Source organism: Dipodomys spectabilis, unplaced genomic scaffold (assembly GCF_019054845.1).
Source record: "Dipodomys spectabilis isolate Male_0828 unplaced genomic scaffold, ASM1905484v1 ptg000179l, whole genome shotgun sequence".
Taxonomy (NCBI): Eukaryota; Metazoa; Chordata; class Mammalia; order Rodentia; family Heteromyidae; genus Dipodomys; species Dipodomys spectabilis.
The window spans coordinates 7527601-7552683 of record NW_024870856.1 but is presented as its reverse complement, the minus strand read 5'-3'; the positions used below and the strand labels follow the sequence as shown (position 1 = coordinate 7552683).

At 42.6% G+C, this 25083-nt stretch overlaps 1 protein-coding gene across 1 annotated transcript in view; it reads right to left on the bottom strand.

The window, feature by feature from the left end:
* Positions 1-25083, bottom strand: part of Sema5a (semaphorin 5A) — a 313257-nt gene that overhangs the window by 41279 nt on the left and 246895 nt on the right. Inside the window, exons 12-15 of the mRNA XM_042695214.1 lie at positions 21446-21563; positions 15606-15787; positions 14082-14225; positions 8229-8376 (exon numbers count right to left, since the gene is read on the bottom strand). Coding sequence (XP_042551148.1) covers positions 8229-8376; positions 14082-14225; positions 15606-15787; positions 21446-21563 — 592 coding nt within the window. The remainder of the gene's footprint in view (positions 1-8228; positions 8377-14081; positions 14226-15605; positions 15788-21445; positions 21564-25083) is intronic.

The window sequence follows — 25083 nt, the reverse complement described above, 5'->3', positions numbered from 1 at the left end:
AATTATAAGCTGCTCTGAAAATTATTATGTATGTGAATTATTATAACAACTGAGATTATACATGTTCGATAATATCACTGGAGGCATTCAGATGAAATAATAAAAAAATGCAAATCCTAAGCAAAACACAAATTAAAATGGATTGTTGATATAATTAAGCATTTACGTTACTTCTATAAAGGAATTAAAGACTGCCATTAGGCAAACAAAAAAAAAACACATAATAAGATCAAAACTTATTTCAAAATCATCCGGTTGTACTTGCATCTATGTGAACTCCTCCTCTAGCAAGCTCCACCCTTGCTAACTGGCAGACCTATTGAGCCTATGTTGTATACACCAGCACATCCCTCAGTCGGCTGGTGCCCAGACCACGCTGGCACAAGTGTCAGAGTGAGTGCTCCTTCCTCCAATCTAGGCTGACTGTGCCCCTGCCTCGCTCCAGAGCCCATCTAAGGGCAAAAGGTCTGAAGGCGCCACACTGGCATCTACTAAGATCATAAGGCCTCCAAGTCTTTCAACCTCAGTAAAACCAAACAAAGACCAGCTTAGAAGCAACACTCACTGACTGACAGGGAGGACGAACTCCTCCGATCAGAGGTCTCTGAAGGTTTGGCTTGGTTGCACCTGGATTTGGAAAGGGGTTTAAGAATGAGGACATGGATGCGGTTATGCTGGCCTCTATGTTAGGCAGCCTACAGGGAGGTCACAGTTCTCCTCGTCTGCAGTTTCTGTGCTTGGCTGAGTAGAGTTGATGCGTGGAAGGAGATGTCTCAGACTGGGCAGTGGGTGGGAAGAGGCAGAGTCAAAGCAAACAGCCTGAAAACATTACAGGATGGAATAGGAGAAACCCTAGGTCTCCTTGGCACAAGCAGAAATTTTCTTAATAGAGACCCAAAAACCCAACAAATCAAAGAAAGGTTGGACAAATGGGATTGCATGAAGCTACAGAGCTTCTGCATGGCAAAGGACATAGCTGGCAAGATCAATAGAAAGCCCGCAGATAGGGAGATCTTCACTAGTCATATAACAGACAGGGGTCTCATATCTAAAATATATTTGGAACTCTAAAAATTACTCCCCCAACAACAAATCCTCAAAGAAACAACTGCCTGATAAATAAGTGGGCTAAAGACTTAAAAGAGAAGCTTCTCTGAAGAGGAAATAAGAATGGCCAATAGACACATGAAGAAACGCTCAACTTCTCTAGCCATAAAAGAAATGCAAATCAAAACAACACTGAGATTCCACCTCACCCCAGTTAGAATGGCTATAATCAAGAACTCTAATTAAACAACAGATGCTGGAGGGAATGTGGACAGAAGGGAACCCTACTGCACTGGTGGTGGGAGTGTAAACTTGTTCAACCACTTTGGGAAGTAGTATGGAGGTTCCTCAAAAGACTCCACATAGAGCTCCCCTATGACCCAGCAATCCCACTTGTGAGCATTTACCCAAATGATCACAAACAAGACCATACTAAAGCTACCAGCACGACGATGTTTATTGCAGCATTATTTACCATAGCTAAGACATGGAACCAACCCAGATGCCCCTCAGTAGATGAGTGGATCAAGAAAATGCAGCATACACACACACACACACACACACACACACACACACACACACACACACACACACACACACGCACACAATGGAATTCTATACCTCCATCAGAAAGGATGACATTGCCTCATTTGTTAGGAAATGGAAAGACTTGGAAAAAATTACATTAAATGAAGTAAGCCAGGCCCAAAGAAACATAGGTCCCATGGTTTCCCTTATTTGTACTAATTAGTATATGTCTGGGACAAGCAGAAAAGGTCAGATGATATTAAGCGAAATGAACACCAAGATAGGGACACAAGTGGTTTTTTCTTTCTTGCTATTGTTTCTAATGTATTTATAAGGTACCACATGGGTTTTTCTTGTTGCTTTGTATGTCCCTCCCCCATGGTATAACCCGTTTTCACTGTATTTGATGTTGGTATAATTTGGGGAGGGGAAGGGAAAAAAACAAATTGTTTAAATAGGGATATATGTGGACCCATTGCAACAATGAGATGTACAAGCTGTTGAAAAATGAACTTTACAATGTAGGTGGGGGGGAGTGTAGTTGAGGAGGTGGGAGGGAAGGGATGGTAAGGGAAAAACAGAGGAGGAGGCAAAAATGCTTGATAAGAAATGGACTCATTACATTGTTCATGTAACTGTAACCCCTCTGTACAGTATTTTCAGAATAAAAAACTTATTTAAAAAGATGCACTTAACTAGCCATTTTTAATATTCAAAAATCAGACTTTAAAAAGAGATGCAGTTTTCTTTATTTGAGTACATTATTACGCTGTTAAAAATCTCTTCATGCTATGTATACTGTGTGTTTACTAGATTCATAAAAGATTAGCAAAGTTATGTGTTGCTGTTTCCACATGTAAATTTTAGATATTTCAATATTAATATCAGAGAATCTTTATGATGGGATTGTTTAAGAAACTGTGATAGAGGGCTGGGAAGGTGGCTCAGTGGTAGAGTGCTTGCCTTGCATGCCTGAGGCCTTAGGTTCAATTCCTCAGCACCACATAAGCAAAAAGAAAAAAGCCGGAAGTAGCACTGTGGCTCAAGTGGTAGAGCACTAGCCTTGAGCTGAAGAGCTAAGGGACAGTGCCCAGGCCCAGAGTTCAGGCCCCACGACCAGACCCCCCCCCCAAAAAAAGAAGAAATTGTGATAGAAAGTATGTGTGTGTGTGTGTGTGTGTGTGTGTGTGTGTGTGGTGTGTGTATGCATGCATATAAATGTGAGTCACTTTAAAGGCAAAAAACGCATGAAACTCATCAATTAGTTTTGCAATCACGTGTACGAGTTATTGTAAGCAGAAAAAAATTAGTTCCCTTTTGTAAAGTCAAGAAATCTGTGCAACAGATCCCTCCAACTCTATAAATAAAACATTTCTGTGAAATATTCCAGATCTCTGTACCAATTGCAATTTCCAGAGATTGTGGATGATTATTTATACGCCCTAGAGGCAGACTTTTGATGGATTAATTCCTATAATCCATCATTTTCCTTTTCTTTCCATCTGCATCATGCATCATTCTTAAACGTGATTGCCAAACTTTGAATACTAAATTTCAGAAAACTTATACTTTTGTGGCAATCTGCCATACTGCTCAGTTTTGTGTACTGATATTAACTTTTTCAAAATGTTCAAGTCTCTTCTAACAAAACGTGACAGTTTTACTCTGACAATCTTTCATGTTTGGCAGCTCTTCACTGAGCTATTTTATAACAAAAGAAAGCAAATTTTGCATTCCCTGGCTTATGAAGATGTACTATAACATTTCATCTAGGGAGACCGATCATTTCATTTGGAGAAGAATATCTGCAAACAGAAGTGAATGCATGTTACAACCTTGATGTAATGGAATTGTTCATTCCTGTCACCTTCTTCATGAAGGTCAAGGTGATCCAGAGCATCTTATGTGAAAATACTTCAGATTATTTCATTCAACCACTGCAACTGGTGAGGAGGAATGTGCATTTTTTCAGTCACTAAATGATATTTAAAGGGGAAGGGAAAAGAGAGTGCAGTTTTATGTGAGTTTGATTTGAAGGAGCTGCAGCCCCAGAATATGTTTAATCTCATGCATAAACCCATCCCCATCAAGAATAACCTCCACTGAATCCCTTTGATAGTGTCTGCTGATCAGAATAGCTTTTTTTCTTGACCTTTCTGGGCCTTCTGGGGTGCAATACTTACGTATTTAGGAAATAAATATCTGTCCTATGACGGTCCTTGTTGATACGTTAACACTCTGCTTTTGGTAAACTGCTTTATGCTTGATCTGTGTGATATTTCAGTAAGAAATACAGGGCAGGCAATGCTAAAATCTCTTTCTCATTTTAAATTATTTTTTTCTGGATGTGACTCTTCAAAACTGGCTATCCCTTTATGGAACTTTGGGTTATATTAATTAAATAAGAAATCCCTTCCCTAAAGCAAAACATGTCCTGTTTTTCATCTTTCTTGTGTTCTAACTCTCAGCTAAAACATAGGCTTAAGATTAAGTGAAGTGTGGGTTTATTGTCAATTAATTTCAATGCTCATGGTAATGTGACTGATTGGCAGCAAGAAAATAATATAAAAATCAAGTTTGACCATGGACCAGAATAGGGATAGTTCAGACAGAACTTCCTCTTTCTGTCAATGTCCTTCAGATCAGATAGGAACAGAGCAAAGTCCAGCAGTCCCTTGATAACCTTCAATCCCTGGTTCCAAAGAGATCTCCACTGAGGAAAATCTGTGGACACTGGGAAGCGTTTAGCATTGTCCTGTAGATTCTTACCTCATTTTCCCCATAGCACTGCCCAACGTCTACTACAGACGTGCAGCAGCAAATCACTGTATCATTGGAACTGAGCCTAGGAACTGTTCCCTCACCTCTGGGCACCCTTGCTCCCACAACACGTGGGAAGGGAATTGCTCAGCAGCCCCTCGATGACTCCGACACCTCACAGACACGGGGATTGACTGGGTGAGTGCCTCTCACATCCACCAAGCTGCTCATAGAGCATGGGGGGAATTTTAGTGTTTTGTTCTAGAAATTTCTATTTGATGTGCAATTTTTGACTGCACTTGGTCAAAACTGCGTGTAATAAATCTACCAATCAAGCAGGTATGCTGAAGGTTCTTTTGGGTTTTTTTTCAAACAAATTATGCAAATGTGTCAAACTCTTAAAAGTTCTATTTGTGCTTCTAAGTCAGGTCTGGTCTGGTCACTCACTGGCAACTTGGTACCAGGAAAATTTTATTAAATCCATTTCATGTTGAGTTTTTCCTTTTTCAGGTGGGAGCAATAATGAAAACTCTTCTCAGAGATAAACATACATTCGATAACCAATAGGAAAATGCATGTTCTGTAATAGATACTCAATAAAACTTGATCTTATAAATACTGTTACAGTTAACTGCTATGATCAAAACAATGAAAAAGTAAATACAAACATTCCAAAGATAATTAATATAAAATATTAGCAATATTTACATATATAAATATTAATATGCATAAAATTTATGCGTTAATAGAAGTTTAAGTAGAAATTAATATATATAATGTCCTCTGATGCCATTGTATTAAGAAAGTATAGAACATTTTTTTCCCGAAACAGAAGTGATGGTAATAATAATTTGCATTTGATGAATATCATGTTGGACTTGGCCCTGGATAGAAGATATTAAAGTATTACAGATTGGATAATAATGTTCCAAAGAGTTTTGTTGGTCAGTGTTAGGATTCCCTATTTCAACTAAATGCATACCTCAGGATGGGACTCTCAGAGTTGGAGGTGGGGGTTGGGGGTATCTCCACCTGCATCCTGTCTTCCCACCCATTCTGAGAGGGCACAGGAATTCAGAGATGACCAGAGTGGCCCAGATGTTCCCATAACACACCTGCTGGGGAATGGGTTGTAACTATCTTAAGGGTCTTGGTCATTCAGAACTCTTCAGAGATAAGTCACTCAGGCAGCTGGACACTTACGTCCTGGTGACCAGAGAAGGGTAACAGAATCTCAATTCCAGGCCCTGACTCTGTGTTTTACAGACGAGAATACAGAATCTCAAATGCCAGTGTGCAGAGTTCAGGTATACAGAAGTAAGGTAGCACGAGGCCCAGGCCTTCCCTCAGCACTAATAAGCGTTCTCCAGGGCTTACTCCAGGGCATCGTCTAGGGCTTAGATCACCTCCCCTTCAACAGCATGGACTTTGTGATCAGAGAGTCACAGAAAGAACCTATAAAAACCTATAAAAACCTGCTCTCAACTAAAGCCATTTATTGAAATTTAACAAAAGTTTGGTGATTCATTATATATTTCATAAGTGAAATTTAAATTTCATAGTGAAAATTTCATCTTTAAAATGTTGGAGCAGGGAAAGATCCCTGAGTCTTTTACAACCTCCTTCATACCTGGACATGAAACAGCGGCTCCTTTTCTAGAAGTTATTACAATATTCAGAACATCTAGGTTCTTAGACTTTCCTCAAACATGTGCTGTACAGACAATGTAATATCTCATTAGCAAACTATCTTTTTTTTTAAATAAGAGAGAGCCTAGAGAGCAGCTGCTACCCAGAGATGATATAGAAATGAGGGGAAAGGGAAGTCAGATGCTCAACCTCTGCTGGAGCCTGGCAGGAATGGCTGATTCTGATACTGGAGCTCTGGAAGCAGGGACCCCCACCCTCCTCAAAGAGGGAGATTCATGCTCCAAAAAGCACTTCGCTGTCATCCAGTGAGATGTAGGCAAGACGACCATTTCATGATCTAAATCAAATTTCCTAACACTTACCACTGCTATCCCGATAAAAATATCTCCCTTGAAACCAAACACATTTTGAGGCCAACAGTAGATACGTCATAATACTACACCAAGAAACAAATGTATGGCCATTTTGCAAGACCTTCCATTTTTACAATCATAAGCAGATGAATCACGCATCTATGTGCTCATGTATTTCAGTAACATCTAAGAAATATACTATATTCTTTCCTTTATGTAACTTTTCCCTTCATCAATCTGTTTCTTTATGTAATTACTAATGTACAGTAAGAAAGCCAATGGTTTGTGTTGTTTCTTTAAGTCTTCAGGCAGCAAAATGTTCAGAATGTAAATGAAAGGCCAACTGTGGTCTACTTCCTGGGGATCCTGGCAGGTGACACACCCTGGGATGGAAGGGCAGGTCCACTCTCAGACAACAAGACAGAAGCAGTAGATGGGGAATGTCAGGAAGGATAAAGAATAAAGGTTCCCATTCAAGTGATTTTCCCAGAACAACCAGGTGCCCACTGATCTGTCCTTCACAGTTTTAGAGATTATTCTGAATTTCAGAATATAAAATTATTTATCCATTGATCCATCTATCATCTGTGTATGAAAGCATGTGTGTGTCTATTATCTACCTATCATCTATCTATCCATCTCTCTACTATCTGTCTGTCTGTCTGCCTGTCTAGTATCTCTCCATTTATGTACCATATGCTAAGATACATATCTCCACCTTTATGGTCAGTAACCGATTTGAGCAGAGCTACTACAATGTATTTATTGGTGTGATGAAAAAGAACTAATTGCAAGTCTCGGTAAGAAAAATCTCTCTAGATCTGGCCCAAGATGGGAGGCCTTTGTCATTTCCTTAACGCTCCCAAGCCTCTGTTGTATGTGTTTTTGTTTCTCACCAAAGCACAACAAATCTCTCGCCTCACAAAGCAAGGATGGGGGCCTCGCAGAGCGCATCGGCCAAGGCCAGTGGTAAGGATGCAGAGCCAGGCCTCTTGTGCACAGCTTCTCTTCCAGACTCTCACCAAGTCTCATCCACACTTAGGCCAGGACCAGGGAAGGAAGCAAGGCTTCCACACAGCAGCCACCACTGCTCAGCCAGCCATATGGAGGACGCAGGATGAGCAACAATGGGCTTTTCAAAAGAGCTTGCACCAGTGGAATTTTATTTGACAGTTTGAAGTGTTAAAAGAAATATGACTTGCTAAGGCAGAAGGAAAACAAAACCATACGTTGTCTGTTTTGCCTCTGGGTGTGTGCCAACTTGTTCTCACAATGGCTCTGCAGTTTCTCTGTCCCCAGGGGGTGCCAGGTCTTTTTTGCCCTCTGCACCTCTCGGGGCCCAGCATGGGACATCATCCCATTTTCCAAACTAAACAGAATGACCAGAATACATGTTTATCGTCAGTCAGCACACAGGACTGGGGGCTGTTTCTCCCATATGTGAAAATTCAAGTCCTTGAAACTTCCAGTATTGCCTCTAGTCATTCTCATTAACCAGAAAAGGCTTCCAGGAGTCACACCATCTACTATGTACTAAATACCTGGTGCCTGGTCAAAACACAGTCACCCGTTTACAGAGCATTTCATGTTTGCAGCAGATAGGGTGTCAGCCAAGAGTTGACAATTGCCGGTCTAGAGGCTGAGAGCGTCTTGTGCCTACAGACATCCCATTTCTGGGCCCGTCCTCCTCATAGGACACGCAGCAGGCAACGAACATGAAGGGTCTGCAGAGCGCCTAGTGCGTGCCAGGCATCTGATGCTAGCACCAGGCGTGCACAGACATCAGTGCTGTGTATACCCCGTGTGTGCAGAGCATGAGTGTGGCCGCGCAGGCGGTGGGTGGGTGTGGCGTCTGCACAGCCAGCTCTGGGTGGAGCTGCGGCTACTCACCACGTTACAGCCCGCACAGTCGGGGCCATTCTCACAGGTCCTGCGGCGAGCTTGAATGCCACCCCCGCACTGGGCCGTGCAGCGTTCCCAAGGCCCCCAGCCAGTCCAGAACATGTGCGGGGGGCACAGCAAATGCTCGTTGCAGTATCTGTAATAAGAACACCGAGAAGTGAAGAAAATCAGTGCCCTGGGAAGTCACTCTCCATCCCTGGCCAAGATGTAGAAGCCATGGGCATGCTGCGCGGGGCTCTGGCTGTCGGAGGGGTCGCCCTGGACGGGAGGCAGGTGTGGCGCTGGCCATGCCGAGTGCACAGGCGATGGGATGCGGGACAGACAGTGAAGAAAATGCGAAACTCACAATGCAGCATGGATCTTCCTGCGCAGCCAGGGAAAGGAGAAACAAGACAGAACAAACCCTTCAAATAGACACCCACGGACAAGAGCAGAGAGAACATATCTAGGCAGGACATTTATCTTCCAAACACAAACACTAAGAGATACCATAGATTAGAAACACAAAGTCAGCATAGCTTTACTTAGATGTCATTTCTCACTTGTGAATTAAAGATATCCCACCATAGGATGAGTTAAGAGAAAAAAGAAAACAAAAAGCCTGAGTTTGACATAAAGGGCTATGCTGTGTAGTATTTAGCTTATATTATTATTATTATCATCATTATTATTATTATTTGCCGGTCCTGAGGCTTGAACTCAGGGCCTGGGCATTGTCCCTGAACTTCTTCACTTGATCTTAGCCAAAAGGCCAAGAAGCGATTGTCCCTGAACTTCTTTTGGTCAAAGCTAGCGCTCTACCACTTGAGTCACAGTGCCACTTCTGGCTTTTTCTGTTTATGTGGTGCTGAGGAATCAAATCCAGGGCTTCATGCATGCTAGGCAAGCACTCTACCACTAAGCCACCTTCCCACCTCAGTTATAGTATTTTAAAATCTATTATTAAGTTCTAACCATGACATTAAATGATTTCAAATGAAAAGTTTAGTTATGCAAAAATTGAATCTATAAAAATTTACAAAAAGTTGATCTATTTTGTAATCATTAACTTCTATAGTTTTACGCAGAAAACTATATTGTCAGTTTTTTAGTCAAATACCCAAAACCTTCTTCAGTTGTATGAGGAGTCAAATTTCTCACTCTTTAATACAAGTGAGATGATATGAAGTGAAAAATACAAACAAGGGAAAAGCTTAAAGGAAGCAGCCTGGAATTCCATAGGCCACAGCACATGGGGAAGGAGGGGTTACTGTGAATACTGCCAAAGTTAACGAGCCACATCTGGCCACTAAAAGGACTCCAAGTCCAACAGGTCATCTACTCGGACCAAACGTAGCATCTAGAGAATATTAAAATGCAGGGCCTTCCTCTTGCCAAATCATCTGTCTTATGAAATAGGAGGCAAAAGTTCATATCTGCCTAAGTCACCTTCATGTGCGTGCGTGTGTGTGTGTGTGTGTGTGTGTATGTGTGCACACGTGTGTGTGTGCATGCTTTTTGGTTGGCTTTTGCTTGCTGATTAATTGGAAATGTTTCATTTTATATTTCCTGCTATGGCTGGCTTCAAACTACAATCCTAGATCTCGACCTCGGGAGTAGCTAGGATGGCAGGTGTGCGCTGCTGGCGTCCACCACCTTGATGTCTTCGTGTCAGTAGTAACTGGATTCTGCAGGGTGTTAAGCGAAGGGCAGGGCAGAGCACTTCCTCTCACAGGTGCTCACGGCTTCATGTGAATGCAAGTAGTGGACACAAGCTCAGCATGCGCATGACAAGGAGCACTGTCTTAACCTACCGCAGCCTGTATGTCAAGTAACACATCGTGATTGACACTGCACTTGATACACCACATGAGGTGCAGTTCTGGGGTTGAAAAGGAGGTTAAATGACAGCCAGCACCTAAAAAAGGGAATCTGAGTTTCCTAACAGAAATTGTTGGCAAGATTCAAATGCTTTTCCATCGTATCAGAAGACTTTAATGGGGAACAAGAGGGCTTCAGCAATAGATGCAACATGACATAAGAAAGCCATATGACACTGAGAAGCACCTGTTGGCATTTGGGAAGATAAAGAAAGGTAAAATTACAGCGATGAAGGATCAGTAATGGTGCTGAGGAGAAGAGAACAGGAAGAGGAGACAGCAAGTGGTAGTTAATTGGAGATAAGAGTCTCCTGGACATTATCTGTGATCTACTTTGCCAAATGGAATGGAAGAACTGGAACTCTATTTATAAAGAATCAAGAAAGTCTCATGGAACTCCATAGACAAAATAGTTCCATCAGAGTTATACTGAAGACTTATCTTCAAAGGATGTCGTCTCTTTTTACTGCTAGACTAGAACCCCTGAATTTGAGGGTTTCCATCAGTTTCAGCATGGAGTATGAGCCTCCAAATACAGAAGTAAGAACCAACAAAAGCAATCTGAAAGGGGAGGTATTGAAAGCTAGACAAATAGAAGGTGGTGGAAAGAGAAAGAAGGTGCTGTTGAAACATGAGATGGCACCAGTGATCCTGAATAGAATAATAAACAGTAGAATCCAGGATCTGTCTGTCAGCTGAAGTCTGCAAGTACTGCCAGTTCCAGTGGTGTATCATGGCCCAAAGCGTCTCTATAATCAAGAGCCATCCATAGGGTAGCTTCTCTATTCTTTTATATAAAAGAGTAGGCAGTGGCTTCAGTTCCTTACTGATCATTATTGGTCTTCTCTTTGTCCTCTGAGCATTTACGATTACAGGAGCACTAAGTTCTTTTATTAAGGTACTGGTGAGTCTCCAGTGCCCAGGCTCTCAGGGTCATGCCACTGGATACTTGTAAATGCTAGAGAGAGGAGGGAGGGATCTAGGACAGTGTATGTGCTAGGTAGAGAAGAGCGCCAAGGGCAAAGTGAGGACACAAGATGCTCTTAGAAGGCTTTAACTTGAGGAAGTTTGCACCAGTATGTCAAGTTACAATAAGCCAATGTCAATACATGTTGGTGCTTGGAGGATTCTAGGAAAAAGTTGCCATCGGTGGTAAGAACAATTTTTGATGACATCAAGAAAACTCAGACTGTCACAACATCCTCAGCCAATGCCCCTGTGTAGCTCCTTGGGCGTAAAGCAAGTCGTTGAGGATTATTCTAAGCTCCATTTTTATGCCAATTTACTGATATTTAAGTGCCCAGACTTCCTAGACCCTTGTACTTAATTTGTTTTAAACGCATATACACACAAAGCCAGAGAGAGGAAGGGAGAGGGAAAGAGAAAAAGGGAGAGAGAAGCAAAGGAAAATCTCAAACACAACTGAGCTACTCTTTCCCCAGAAAAAACAATTATCATGCACAAACACATTCTTGCATTCCCTTCAACAGGTCAGCAGGACATCAGGGTTGAAAACCTCCTGCAGGCTAAGCTGTGCCCCCAGCCCAGGGCTCTCAACCACAGTATGCAAATCCTCTTGGAATGCTGTCCACAAAGACGTGATCTAGAGATTGACAGCCACGCACCTTCCTTTTTTCCCCACTCTTTCCTATTTTATGGTTGTCTTATGAAACAAGCCACACTAGGACTTCATGAAGCATTTCTCTAACAAGATCTCTAACAAGGAAACGGAGAGGGAAGAAGAAATCATCAGGCAATGGATGGACCTAGGGAAAAAAAAAGCATACCAAAGGAAATAAGTCAGAGTAAGAGAGTGCATGCTTTGCCTCATATGTGAAAGTTGACTAAAATTACAAACATATAAAAACACACATATATACACATGATCAAACTGGTAAGGGAAGGTATGGGTTTCCATGGTGTAACCCTTTTGAACAATTTGTACACATAAATGGATATGTACCACTATTTGAAGAGAATTAAAGAAAGTAAGGATATAGTGAAAAAAATAAAGAAATTGTCAGGCTATGTCTTCTCTCTGTGCTGCATTTTCATCCAGGAATCCATCTGGGATGAGGCTGCTGGGAGGTAAGGCCTCCCCAGCCTTCACAGGTGTGTGCAAACAGTTTTCCTTTGGACACTTTTTCACCTTACCTGTGCCCAAAGAGTTGCTCAACAACGAGGGTTCAAAAACAGTTACCTTAACACTTGGCTTTACTTAATGGTCTTTTATTAATCTACGGTTAAGTATCTAGATGCTGGACTGGCATTTGGCTTCCACTCAGTAATATGCAATAGTATTTTTGCAATTGTACCCTCCCAGGGAGATCATGGTCGCCTTTAATTCTGAAATATCTTCAGTGTTAGCGTGAGGATTTTTTTTTTAAATGTCATTTTGGTAGAGAGACCTCCCACAAAGCACAGCAAAGTTATCTGACAACTTTTTTATTTTTGCTGCAAAGCAAGGTCTACCAGCTACTTGGTTTTCTGATATTTTAAAATAATCTCCTGCTTTATAGCTTTAACACTTTCCTGGATTAGGCAAACTCTCGCGTAGCCTCAATGAGCACATCTTCTTTATGGAAGGCGTACTTTACGTATCACCTCCTCAAACACAGCAGCCCTGGATTATGTGAACTACACCATGTGTGGAGACAGAACTTGCACAGATTTGCGCAGTGTCTTCCTTCCTCCATCCTCAGTCTGGAGAAAAGACGATGGACCCTGTTAGATCAGTGACAGCACCTGGGATCCAAGGAAGCCTGTGTTCCCATGAAAATGGTGGGTGGATCAGCTTTCCCGCTGCCAACCAGTGGAGATGGCAAGGACAGCCCTGCCTGAGACTAGGTCAGGAAACCACCTCCCAAAGCGCCAGGCCTCACACGCGAAAGTCACCTTCCCTTTTCTCTTACTCAAAGAGGGTAAACTGTGAAATGATGAGGGGCAAGCTGCAGACAGAGGAAAGGTTCTGACTTCACGTGGTAACACATTCCTACTAGACACCCAGCTGTGAAGAAAGTTTAGATAAGCACAGGACTGAATATGGTATTTTTGTGTCTGTGCTGCTTCTGAACCTTGAACTCAGGGCTTAAATGCTATCCCTGAGGGTTTTTTTTTTCTTCCTCAAGGTTACTTGAGCCACAGCTCCACCTCTGGCCTTTTGGAGGATAGCTAATTGAAAATAAAGAGTCTCAGGGACTTTACTACCCAAGCTGCCTTTGAACTGTGATCCTCAGATCTCATCCTCCTGAGTAGCTAGGATTACAAGTGTGAGCCACTGGTACAGCTTGCATACTGTATTTTTATAAGATTACACTGAATTTATGTCAACAAAATACAAGTCTACTGTTCTTTTAATAGGCCCTGAAAGCCATTTATGATTTGAAGTGATAGGGAACTCACCATCATGAATCTCTCCCAACACTGACAAACTGGAGTGCACAGTAAACGTACAAGGACGATTCAACAACCACAACTGTCCACGTTGAGGCCCTGACCAAATGTTACATCCAAAATGAAGCTGAAATGTCAGGGTGACGTGCAGTTCGTGGAGGCTGGCCTGTCACTGTAAACGCAGCCAGTGCTGGGGTGCGGTCTCCCCTGCACCCCCAGCGCCTCATTTACTTCTCCCGGAAACGCTGCCTTACCTGCCGCCTCACCTGCAGCCCTCCAGGGAGCTACGGCTGGGAGACAGGTTAAGCTGAAATCAGGGCAGCCACTTCCCACTCTCTTTCCCACTCTCCAGGAGCTCGGCACAGAGGCGCGGGGCCCAGGTCTCCAAGGCCCTGGGCACGCTCTCCTCCGCTGACCCCACCAGGATGGAAGAGAGGGTCGGGGGAGGAGGGGACTGGTCAAAGACCAGAGGATGTCCAAATGAGGCCCGCTCAGCCCCACCCACAGGGAGGGGATCCAAAGCCAAGCCCGACCCCGCGGGGTGGGAAGCAGCAGCAGCCATGGTCGTGCGGGCGCAGCGAGCTCCTACCTCTCCTCGCGGTTCTGCCCCACGCACACGCGGCCCCCGTGCCGGGGCGTGGGGTTGCTGCAGGACCGCTGCCGCACCTGGAAGCCGATGCCACAGGTGGTGCTGCAGGGCGACCACGAGGTCCAGGGGGTCCAGCCTCCGTTCCTGCGGGGAGAGAGCAAGGCGACCGCCGTCAAACAGGCTGGAGCCCCGGCCCGCCCAGGCGCGCTGCGCATCTCCCACGCGGAGCCCAGGACTGTGAGCACACCCAAGTCATCTCCAAACGTCCAGCAGGACGCTGTTCATCACCATAACGAGTGTGAGCAGCGCATGCTCCGTGCTCCAGAATTCGTGGTTTCAGTTGACCTGCGTTACACCGTGAACACTGCACACTTCCGAACAAACACGACACGGACGATTTCCTTAAAATGCATCAACACCAGGGGGAAGAATCAACAACTCTGCTGCGTGTTCTTTTGACGTGTGCAAATTGCGTAGATCTAGATGTATTTACGCTATGCATGTGGAGAAATGCACTATGTAAGTGTGCATGCATAGTAATACATGTATAAACTAAAAGTGAGATGCATGTTTCAAAAGATTTTATTAAAAAACCCACATCTAACAGCAAGTATGGTGTTTTTCAGTATTGTGCTTTCTTCCTTAGAAAATCTGTGTTATTCAGACATCATAATTTAAGCAGTTTATCTTGCTATTAAAAATCAATTCTAGGTACTATGTCAATTTAAGTTCAAAGTGTAAGTCCGTGTCAACAGAACACTGCCTGTGGAGTTTTTCTTTAGTCTGCAGCCATATATGAATCTGCATAAATATGTATTTTCACTCCTAGTATTTGCATTTTCTTTGAAGCAATAAACTCCTATTAACACTAAATCGTACTTTATATAACCCTTTAAAAACACAAAGGTCCATAACTATACCACTGAAGATACAAGTATAAAGACTAAGTCCACTATATAACTTTAAAAAAAAATCTTTAGAGAAAATTCTTAGTATATTCTCTGTTCTCCACTTTAGTTACATAAATTTAACATTGATAGAATGAACATGCATACTGATAGCTTTGTAAATATTACAATAAAGCTTACTGAATAACAGTGACATTTTCCTAACTGAATGATGAAAACATATTGACATATGTTAACATAGTAACCTATGTTTAATTAATTTATAGTTTAAAATTTTCTCCCATAAATCTCGTAATTTTGTTTTTTGTCAGTGCTAGAAATTGAATTTGGGGCCTTTCTTTTGGCAGGAGAGTGCTCTACCACTTGAGCTGTACTCCAGAAATTTTGGTTTTAGTTGATTTTTACGACAGGATCTTGTTAGCGTTGCCCAGCGCATAATCTTTCTATCTCTGCCATGTCTGTAGCTGGGACTACAGACATGAGTCACTGTGCTTGAGTAAATCATGCAGCTTTGAAGTAGCCTACTTCCCTGTCATTCCCCAGGTCACGATTCCCCAGGTCCTTGGCCACCTGAGTCGAGACACAACTGTACCCCAGCATGTTCTAGAGGACCCACCTGGAGCAGTTGGTGATCTCCATGCTGGACCCCTGGCAAGGCCAGCCGCCACACCGGGGGGCAGGGCTGTCGCAGGAGCGGGAGCGGCAGAGGCAGGATCCCAGGGCGCCGCCATCGGTGTGCGAGCAGGGCAGCCAGGGAGACCAGAGGCCAAAGCTCCCATCCACAGTGAGATTTCGGGTCTAGAAGCAGGTACAGATAGAGATGTCAGAAGGGACAAAGATGTGCACAGAATGGCATAAAACTGAAAGGCCTCTCACAAAGCAATCAGGTCCACGCTGGAGGACTATTTTGTTTTACATTACAATGCACGTGGAATGTGTGGGGAAGTAGTTTCAAAGCAAAGTAGGCTACTCATACAGATGGAGAAAGCAGGAAGGAGAGAGAGGAGGGGAAGAAGAGGAAACCGAGAATGATGAGTAAAGGCAGAGGACACAGCCAGGGGAGAGGCAGGATTGAGAGGAGAAGGAGTGACACTAGAGACTTGGGATTCTGGGTTTGGTCGAATTGTCTACTATTATGGGACACCCAAGGTTGAGAAATGCATTCAAGAAACGTAGACGTACAAATCTGTTGTATGCTTATAGGCAAGCCCAGTGAAATAGTTGCTGTTGAAACCTGGCATGGCTCAAATGTCACCTCAAGGTGACAATAAACATGGATTTGAGTTCCTCTTGAACAAAAGCTCTACAGCTGCAGGTGTTTCCCAGGCAAAACTCCCCTGTGAGTAGCATCTAGGAGTTCAGAGGGCAGACTTTTCTCTCTCTGAATCTAAAAAGAACGTGAGTTTTTTTTTTTTTTTTTTTTTTTGGGTCCGGTCGTGGGGCTTGAACTCTGGGCCTGGGCACTGTCCCTCAGCTCTTCAGCTGAAGGCTAGCGCTCTACCACTTGAGCCACAGTGCCACTTTTGGCTTTTTTTTTCCTTTTTGCTTATGTGGTGCTGAGGAATCGAACCCAGGGCCTCATGCATGCAAGGCAAGCACTTTACCACTGAGCCACCTTCCCAGCCCGCGTGAGTTGTTTTACTTAAAGTAAAAGAATGTGAAAAAATTTAGTGTAGTTACTCACGATGTCAACATTGATAAATAAATTTATACAGACTTCTTTCTGCTCCCCTCCAGGGATGGGGGAGCAAACTGTACCCGAGCTCAGCATTGGGAAAAAGAACTGACGATTAACTTCTATGGTCTGGGGAAAAAGGAACCCAAGAAGCTACAAACCTGAAACTCATGGGGCTTCATAACTCAGGGGGTGAATCAGAGGTGAGGAACCTATGAGTTAAGAACTCGAATTTGTCATGACCCTGCCCGGAAACCGAAGCCACAGAGCAACAGATGGTCAAGAAAACTCGGCATCCAGCTGAGCTAAGGGACAGTCAGAGATGCTGCAGGCCTCTGTCTAACCATAGAGCGAGCTCCAACACTCCCTGCACGAGAGAGTGGTGGACAGGGATGCTGAGCCACACGGGGGTCGAGGGTTGGCCAGGTTTGGCTCTACAGGGCTGTATGCCGTGGAAGGTGAGATTCTGGTCTGAAGAAGGGCAAGGGAGAAGCACTCCAGGCCTGCTCTTCTTTTATAATAGTAGAACTGATGGATGACATATGTGTTCTCTAGAAGGCAAGTGGGTGATCTCGAGGGTGAGAGTAAATATCCTTTGCTCTTTTTGCCCATGATGCTCCTTGGCTGACAACCAGGCAGGGAGACAACAGGAAAGGAAGGCACAGATGGAACAGTTCAGACCGCGGAAGGTGTTTCTGTTGTTGTTCAGAATTGCTTTGGCTACTTGAGGTTTTGTGTTTACATACAATTTTGGGGGATGGATTTCCTTATCTCTGAAGAGAATGATGTTGGGCTACTGATGGGTGTTGCACTGAATTTTCAGCTCATCTTTGGTAGTGTGCACGTTTAGATTCTTAACTGTATTCTATTATTCTCCATGGGAAAACTGAAGTCTTGCACTATCTATTCCGACATTTTAGAAGGAATGCAGACCGTCCTTTATTTATTTTCACAGATCCTTTTTACCTCCTGCCAGAGATTTCAGTGAAACAGGATATTGGATACACTCCTCGGTTGCTTTGTGTTATGACATCAATTTAATAACATATCTAAGCCTTTGTCTACAAATAAATTACAAGGGAAGAAAGCACTTTTGATGGGAGCTAAGCTGGACTGCATGGCTGCGGACAGGACTGCTGAGCAGGGGCCGAGTCTGCCCTCTTCCATCAATGAAACGCGGGCAATAATGTCCCTCTGTGGATGTCACCGTGCACATTACTTGAAACAATCTAAGTGACAGAATCACATGGGGGGGGGGCATACCATTTAACCTCAGCTACCTCGTCCTTGTTTTACTGTATATTCCACTACAAAATGCAGACGAAAACATCATGCCTACTCCCCAAGCATAGTAAGAAGTGTGAACCTGGGCCATCCGTCCCTTCCCCACCATCTCATTTAAGGAGATACTAAAAAGAGGGGGTACCATCATCGTGCAGATTAGGGAAGGTCAGAAATATTACATTTAAATTCTAGATTCTTTCCCACTGGTGGAGGGCTTTGGCAAAACGCTTCAGACTCCTGAGGGCTTTCGTTGTGATCACTGCTGAATTCTCCTTTTATCTAAAGGTGTTCGTCACAGCACTCATGTCTGAAATGAGACTCAGGTGTTTCATGTGCTCTGTGGATCTCAGGCTTTGGGACAGGGACTCATGGAGTTATCAGTGTTCTGGCAATCACATTCTCCTAAAACACAGGATGTATTTGTGCATAAATAAAGCCCAGGGAGGTTTTTAAGACCACACTGCCCCTGTGAAACATTAAAAATCATGCAGAATATATGTATCATTTTTAATGTTCTGAATATGATCCTTTAGGTATTAAGTAATTAAAATGCTTTGACGTGAGATTAATGTTCTCAATTATGATCATACATGCCAGCAGAATGTTCTTCAATATTCCAGTAAACTATTGCCCTGTCTCCTGGACTACAAATAGACAAGCATTTTAAAGCAGGGTTCTTTTGTGGAAGGTAGGGCTCCTTGAAGAGCTTAAACCCCTACAAAGGATATTGGGGGCCAGGTCCCTATTTCACTTTGAACTCCCTTGGGACTGGAGGGTCTGTGCAGCTGCTAGGGACTGAATGTGTCCCTCCAAACTTCAAATGTTTGTTACATGATACTAGTAAGAGGTGGCTAGGCAATGAGGGTCCCCTAATAGGAGCTAGAAAGAGGGAACTGTTCTGTCTTTTCCTCCACCTTCCCTGTGTGAAGCACAAGGCCTCACGAGGCAAAATGTCTGCACATCTAGACTGTGGGAAATAAATGTCCACACATTATACATGACCAAGTCCCAAGTATTCTTTTATAACAGTACAAACAGATCGTGGCAGTCACAAATCACAACCGCCATGAGCAGTTTGACTGGAACACCAGCTTCGGGAAGCTCAGCGGTGCTCTGTCATTTATTCGGGGGTCAGGAAGATTCACTGGAGAGGCCTACACAAGAGGGTCCTGGGTAATCGTCACATCCACACCTCTATGAGCTCAGTATGAGAGGATATCTTCTCATTTAACTTTCATTGTTACGTCTGCTATAAAAATACTTGTTCTCATCCCATAGCTACTAGGTTATAATGCTTACTTTGTTTGGGATAAAGATACATATCTGTGTATGTAAATGCAGGTAAGGTAATGAAAGAAATGTATTAACAGATTATAAATGTTTTTTCTTTTGCATTTTAACGTCTCTGAAACTAGCAAATCATGCATGACTGCAACACAAGAGAAATGGAGTGTGGCTCAGTAGAAGAATGCCTATATCACATAAATGAGGCCCTGATTTACTCTTCATACACACATAAAAACACACCCCATCTAGATTTGTTTAATGTATATATAGGTACATATATATATATATACACAAATAAAATCATATAGAGCAGAGGTAGTTACAACCAATACCACATGAGAAATTACATTTTCCAGTGATTTTCAAAAACTAAGTTAATTCTACATTCCTGTTGACTTCTTTGTATAGTCTGACTTTATCCTAATTGTATCTTGTTGAGTGACACACGCATTGGTGCTATAGAATGAAATCACTTGGTATCAGAAGAATACATGTACGTACATATTGAGACTGCATCAGAGATTGTATCTCAGCTCTACATTCAAGGCACCAGACCATATCCATTCTGCTCTGTGACTTGAACAGAATGTCCTCTCACTGTCAGAAAACTTTCGTGACAACTCTGGCCATTTCTTAACTACTGGATCTGTCCATTTCTTATTTTTACTGCAGAAGTCTCCAATAAATAAGTTTGCTATAAAACAAGTGCATGAGTGTTAATTTCAAATTTCATAATTAGCATTCTATTGGGTATTCACTCAATCATAGGTCCAAGAACAATGATCTTATTGTTTGAAAGGAACTGAACTTGCCTTTTTCTGACTCTGATGTCAACATTCAGTATACAAGGTCAAAGGCGTACAGGAAGATGCATTAATCCTTTCAAAGGACATAGCTCTACTTTGAAGTTACATTTCCAATCTTTCAAAAGATTGTATGGTGCACTTTTATGCTCTTAAGCTGTTGTTCAGAAATGAGAAGGGACTGAATACATGCTGACATTTTCTAACTATTTTTAAAAGGCTCCCTTCCATAAACAAAGACCTAAAGCTATCTAGCCAAAAGTGCTATGCTAAACCTATATGGAAACTTTCAGACCTGGGTGTGATGGGAAATTCACACAGGGCCTTTTATGAAGGCCTCTCTAACTTAACATCTGGGGAATGACATTGGTTCAGAGTCCTGGCCTCCTTCTCTTCTGTCTGATATACCAAGCAGGGGGGCAGGCATCATGTACACATAGTTTAGATCAAGGAAAGTGTAACTTCTTTACAGAAGGAAAGCTAGCAGCCCAAATGTCTCAGGCAGTTAAAAAATATCAGGAAAGGCAAGGATACCTCATAAATAAATGAATAGCTTTGATTCCTGTGCACTGGTCTCACAGAGCCATGCCAGAATAGCACAGGATGCCTTCGTAACTTTTCAAATGTATGGATATGAATAATCATCATTTATAAGCTAAGGGAACAAGAGAAAAAAAATAAAAATTCTTCCAGAAACTTCATCCAGTAATTTCAGGTACTGGATGTTGAATTCTAATGGAAAACAAAACAAAACAAAAACAAAACAAAAAACAACGAGTTACTACAAGTGAGAACCCAAATTAGCCAATGAGGAAAGGAAATTGTGGAAATTGCTTTCCTTAGATTCAGGGTCTGGCGCTAAATAACAAGCAAGATTCTCTTCCTTCCTTAAGGTTCATTGTGGGAACTTGCACTAGAATGTTTCTCGTGACCCTGCGTAATATCCTGTAGTTACTCTTCAATCTTTTAAATCTGCACCAGTGCCTGCTTCTGGAATAATAGATCCCAAGGGAAATGTCTGAGTGGAGAAATTTCCATTTTATTAGTGAGACGAGAGACAAACCAGAGTTGACAGCACATTCTGGTGTGAAAAAACATTCCAAGAATCAAAGAGATAGTGTGCTCTTGTGATCAAGCCAGCGCTGTTTACTCTTAAGGCATCTAAAACAGACAAAAAAAAACCCCTCACAAAACCCCCCAAACAAAATCCATGTGACAATACCCCATGGAGAGTGGATTTAGAAAACATGCTGCATTTACAAAAATACGTGCTCGGGGAAGGCACGCCCCCGGGGCTGTGTGTGAGAGCTATGCGAGGGCCGGGCCCATCAGAGTTGTTCGTTCGGGCCTGAGCGGATGGGTGCTACAAGACGGCGTTCGTTTGGGGCTGAGCGGATGGGTACTCACAGGACAGGAGGAGATGCTCTGTTCCCACTGCGTCATGCTGAGGCTCTCCTCCAGGCTTGTACACTTCTTCATCACTGAGTCCCAGCCACAGTAAGGGTCCTGGGCTCCCATGCAGGTGCTGGAAACACAGAGCAGAGGGTCAGCAAATAGGCAGCCTGGCTAGCCTGGCCCTGGGAGTGGGCATGGGGTGGTCTGTGGGCCCCAGTACGAGTGTGTGCACACGGGTTAAGGGGCTATTTCAATAGCACATAGACATCTAATTCTGATTTTTATTGAGATGTATCTATCATTGAAGTTTTAAAATCTGAAACGTAAGGTGGGCTAGCATATGCTAACAGGAGTATTTTTGTGTCGTGAACTGAGCTACAGTCAGAATTTTCTTGCTGAAAATGATCTAGTTGTTACCATCACCTCTAACCTCTTGGTCATCAGTATCACCTGCTGACCTTAATTGAGCCATCAAGTGGTTACCTCATCCAGACGCTTGGATGGGAGCACCCAGAGCAGCATTTTCACGTCAACACTGTCATCACTGTAACCAGCAGCAGCAGCACCACCATAATTACTGCTACCTCTTTACTGGTGACGAAACCGAGGCAAGAACAATCTGAGGAACTGGCCCGAGGACAATGCACCTCTCAACTGACCCACGAGTTTAGTTCTAATCGAGTACCACAGGGATGTCTTCTTTTGGGTAGCGTAGCTTTAAAATGTACTAAAAATTTAACTCAGTCATAGTTTCATAGAGTGGGAATCACATCAAATATATCTGGCCTATTAGATTACCAGTTTGGGTGGTAATAGCCTATGTACAGCATGGCCATTATTACATGAAGACTCAGGCCCTCATGGCAAATACTAGACAGGTGAGTAGGGGAAGGAGGAAGTATACAGATGACTGCGGAGGGCCAAAAAAATTTACAGCTGCCACTACAGCCATTCAGCCAAGAAACACCTGGGGACCTCTCAGGGGGCCAGGATGTCCAGTGTGGAGAAAGGGAGGTGGTGCCAGCATGCAGGGGTTGGTTTGCCACTTCTGGCTGAGGTGGAGTGCACAGAGCTACCAGTCCCAGGAGTAGGACTAGAAATGACATCAAACTACTATACAGGGGACAGAGGGATATAGCCTAAGTACTAGTACTAGAAGAGAGTCGCAGGTAGCATAAAACCTGCTACTCACACACACACACAAAGCACTGTTCTAAGAATGTATCAGATCACTTAAACCTCATAACAACTTGACAACTATACTGACTCAATTCAGGACTACATTTATGAAGAAATGGAAGCAGGGAAATGTCAATTCAAAGCCTATACAGCCAGAGAAGATAAAAGCAAAGAGATACTAGCTCAAAGTATTATTGTTATTATGTAATTATTGTTTATTGGCTACCTAAAGAAGTCAAACAGAAATGGATGAAAATGTTGCATCATGAAGCACAACAGATGCTTGGTGTAAAGGAGCGAAGGGAGGGAAGTATTCACATATAAAAATATCACAGACATATTTACAAGTATTTATTTAGAAAAAGATAAAAAAGTTAAGCAGGGTGCCAGTGGCTCATACCTGTAATACTCAGGAGGCCGAGATCTGAGGATGGCAGTTCAAAGCCAGCCAGGGAAAGAAAAGCCCATGAGACTCTATCTCCAATAAACTACTCAGAAAAAGCTGGACATAGAGCTGTGGCTCCAGTGGTAGAGCACTAGCCTTGAGCAAAAGCAGCTCAGGGACAGCGCCCAGGCCCAGATTTCAAGCCCCAGGACCAGCAAAAAAAAAATCATAAAAATTGTTTCCCAGAAATGGGGCTAGGATGGGGCTCCACAGAATATTTTTAAAATCATTACACCTTAGATCCTTCCAAACAAAAGTTCAAACAACATAGATATTCAGGGAGAGGAGAAAGTGCATTTTCAGTAGTGGTGGTTAATTTATTTCAATAATCAGCTTTATTCAACAGAATTTGACTTGTATTTGTAGTATAGAAAACACGGAAGTTTCTGATAGACTGGAGAGCTCACAGTGGGAAACCCTAAGCAGGGTGGAGACTCGGGACTGGGCTGAGTCCCTTTGCTTCCTGCTGGCCAACCTCACCTAGAGGTAGGCTTCAGTGTTTCTTGTACTGAGCAAGACTAAATCTCATGCGGATGGGCAAAGAAGACAAAATCCAGTAAGCAATTATCCCAAAGTCCTCCCAAATATTTGCATGTCTTTATCAAAATATTATGATATTTGAGTAAAATTAAACTTCCCAAAGGGGGAAATTCCAAAGTCCTCTCCAGTGATGTAGCTCTTCATCCTCCTACCGGCTTCCTGGAGACCCTGAACACGGCCAGTGTGTTAGAGGAAGTATGTTAAACCATTTAAATCAAAGACTGCCTATAACAATAGCTCCATCTTCCTATTATGATGATGGTTAGGCATGCTCTTAACATTCCAATTATCCTTTTGGTATGACAACCTCTGTTCAAACGCAAACGCCCATGCAGTACAAATATTGTGTGTATAATTTCCTCATATAAAATATTTTACATTGTGGGCCAAATTTTGATGAGCTCTTCAAATTATAGTTTAAGAAAAACCAGTCATCACAAGTTATTATTTTTGGAAGTTGGGACTCTTTAAGAAACCATATGGAAAACCATGAGTTTCTGATTAAAGTGGCCATCATAAAAGTATCTTTTCTTGATTACACTTTGAAATGTTTTTCCTCATGTGATCAATTTTTTTTTCCCACTTAAGGCTGGCACTCTACCACTTGAGACAGAGCTGTACTACACGTGAGGAATAAATTTAATAAGTTTGAGATTTGAGCTTTCTCCAATTTGTTGAAGTAGCACTCAAAACTATACATTTTCTTATGAGTACCGCCTTACTGTGACCTAGAGTGGCTGGTATTTTCTGTGTTCTTTTTTGTTAAATACCAATGAATTTCTATTCCAATCTCTTCAATGATCCACTGGTGATTCAACAATGTGTTGTTCAGTTTCATGAGCTGCAGGATTTTACATTATGGCTTTTGGTGTTGAGCTTTCATTTTATTTTGTTGTGGTCTGAGAGAATGCAGGGAATAATTTTAATATTTCTGAATTTGCACAGATTTGCTTTGTGCCCTAAAATGTGATCTATTTTGGAGAATGATCTATGTTCTGCCAAGAAGGACATATATTATGGTGTCACGGGGTGGAATATACTGTAGGTGTCTGTTAAATCTAGTTGGTCTATATAATTGTTTAGTTCTGAAGTGTCTCTGTTGAGTTTTTGCTATATTGATCTATACAGAGGTGATAATGGTGTGTTAAAGTCACCATCGATCAATGTTTTTGGATCTATGTGTGTTTTTAGTGTAAGTAGTTCTTTTTTGATGAAGTTGGGTGCTCTGTCATTGGTGTATAGATATTTAGGATTGTTATATCTTCCTGTAGGAGAGATCTCTTTATTTTTAAGTAATGGCATTCTTGGTGTCTCCTAACTAACTTTAAATTGAAGTCTATTTTATCTGATATTAGGATTGCAACTCCAGCCTGTTTATGAGGGCCAGTTGCTTGATAGATTTTACTCCAGTTTTTCACTTTCAGAATGTTTTTGTAGGAAAGATGTGTCTCTTGAAGACAATGGAAAGATGGATCTTGTTTTTTGA